The sequence below is a fragment of the Buceros rhinoceros genome, unplaced genomic scaffold (assembly GCF_000710305.1).
Source record: "Buceros rhinoceros silvestris isolate BGI_N320 unplaced genomic scaffold, ASM71030v1 scaffold36346, whole genome shotgun sequence".
Classification (NCBI taxonomy): domain Eukaryota; kingdom Metazoa; phylum Chordata; class Aves; order Bucerotiformes; family Bucerotidae; genus Buceros; species Buceros rhinoceros.
In genome coordinates this window covers 5,955-6,416 of record NW_010417545.1, presented here as the reverse complement: position 1 = coordinate 6,416, position 462 = coordinate 5,955, and the positions used below count along the sequence as shown (strand labels likewise).

The window sequence follows — 462 nt, the reverse complement described above, 5'->3', positions numbered from 1 at the left end:
CCTTGACACCCCACAGCCCCAAAAACCCAGCCACGAGTCTGGGTTTTCCCCGTGGGAAAGGCACAGTCCAAGCCCCAGGCCCACCCACAACCACGGCACCTCCTCCCTGCGCAGAACGACAGAGAAGGAGGTCTGACCGGTCAGCGCGCTTTGGCTGGGACACGTTGGCCTCGTTGGAAGCGCCGACAGTTGTATTCAGCTTGTAGGAGCCACGGGTGACGCCCGAGAGCGTGCGCAGGTAGTAGGTGTAGAAGGAGCGTGCCTCCACGTGCCTGCAAGGAAGGAGCAGCTCTTAGCAACACCCCCTTCTTGGCCAGACTGGCAGCCTGGACCCGGGGAACGAGCGCAGGGTAGTCTGTACCCTCCACCCACCCCAGCAGTGGGGATCCTGGCACGCAACCCAGCGACGAGCTGAGCCCCAGGGAGCCACGCTGTGCCGCCTCCAGGCGGCTGAGGCAGGGG

General features: G+C 64.9%; 1 protein-coding gene across 1 annotated transcript in view; it reads right to left on the bottom strand.

Annotated features, from left to right (window-relative positions):
* Nucleotides 1-462, bottom strand: part of LOC104495282 (sulfhydryl oxidase 1-like) — a gene marked incomplete at both ends in the record, with an annotated part of 6,849 nt that overhangs the window by 2,691 nt on the left and 3,696 nt on the right. The window contains one exon of the mRNA XM_010138231.1: nucleotides 138-272. Within this exon, the coding sequence (XP_010136533.1) occupies nucleotides 138-272 (135 nt within the window). The remainder of the gene's footprint in view (nucleotides 1-137; nucleotides 273-462) is intronic.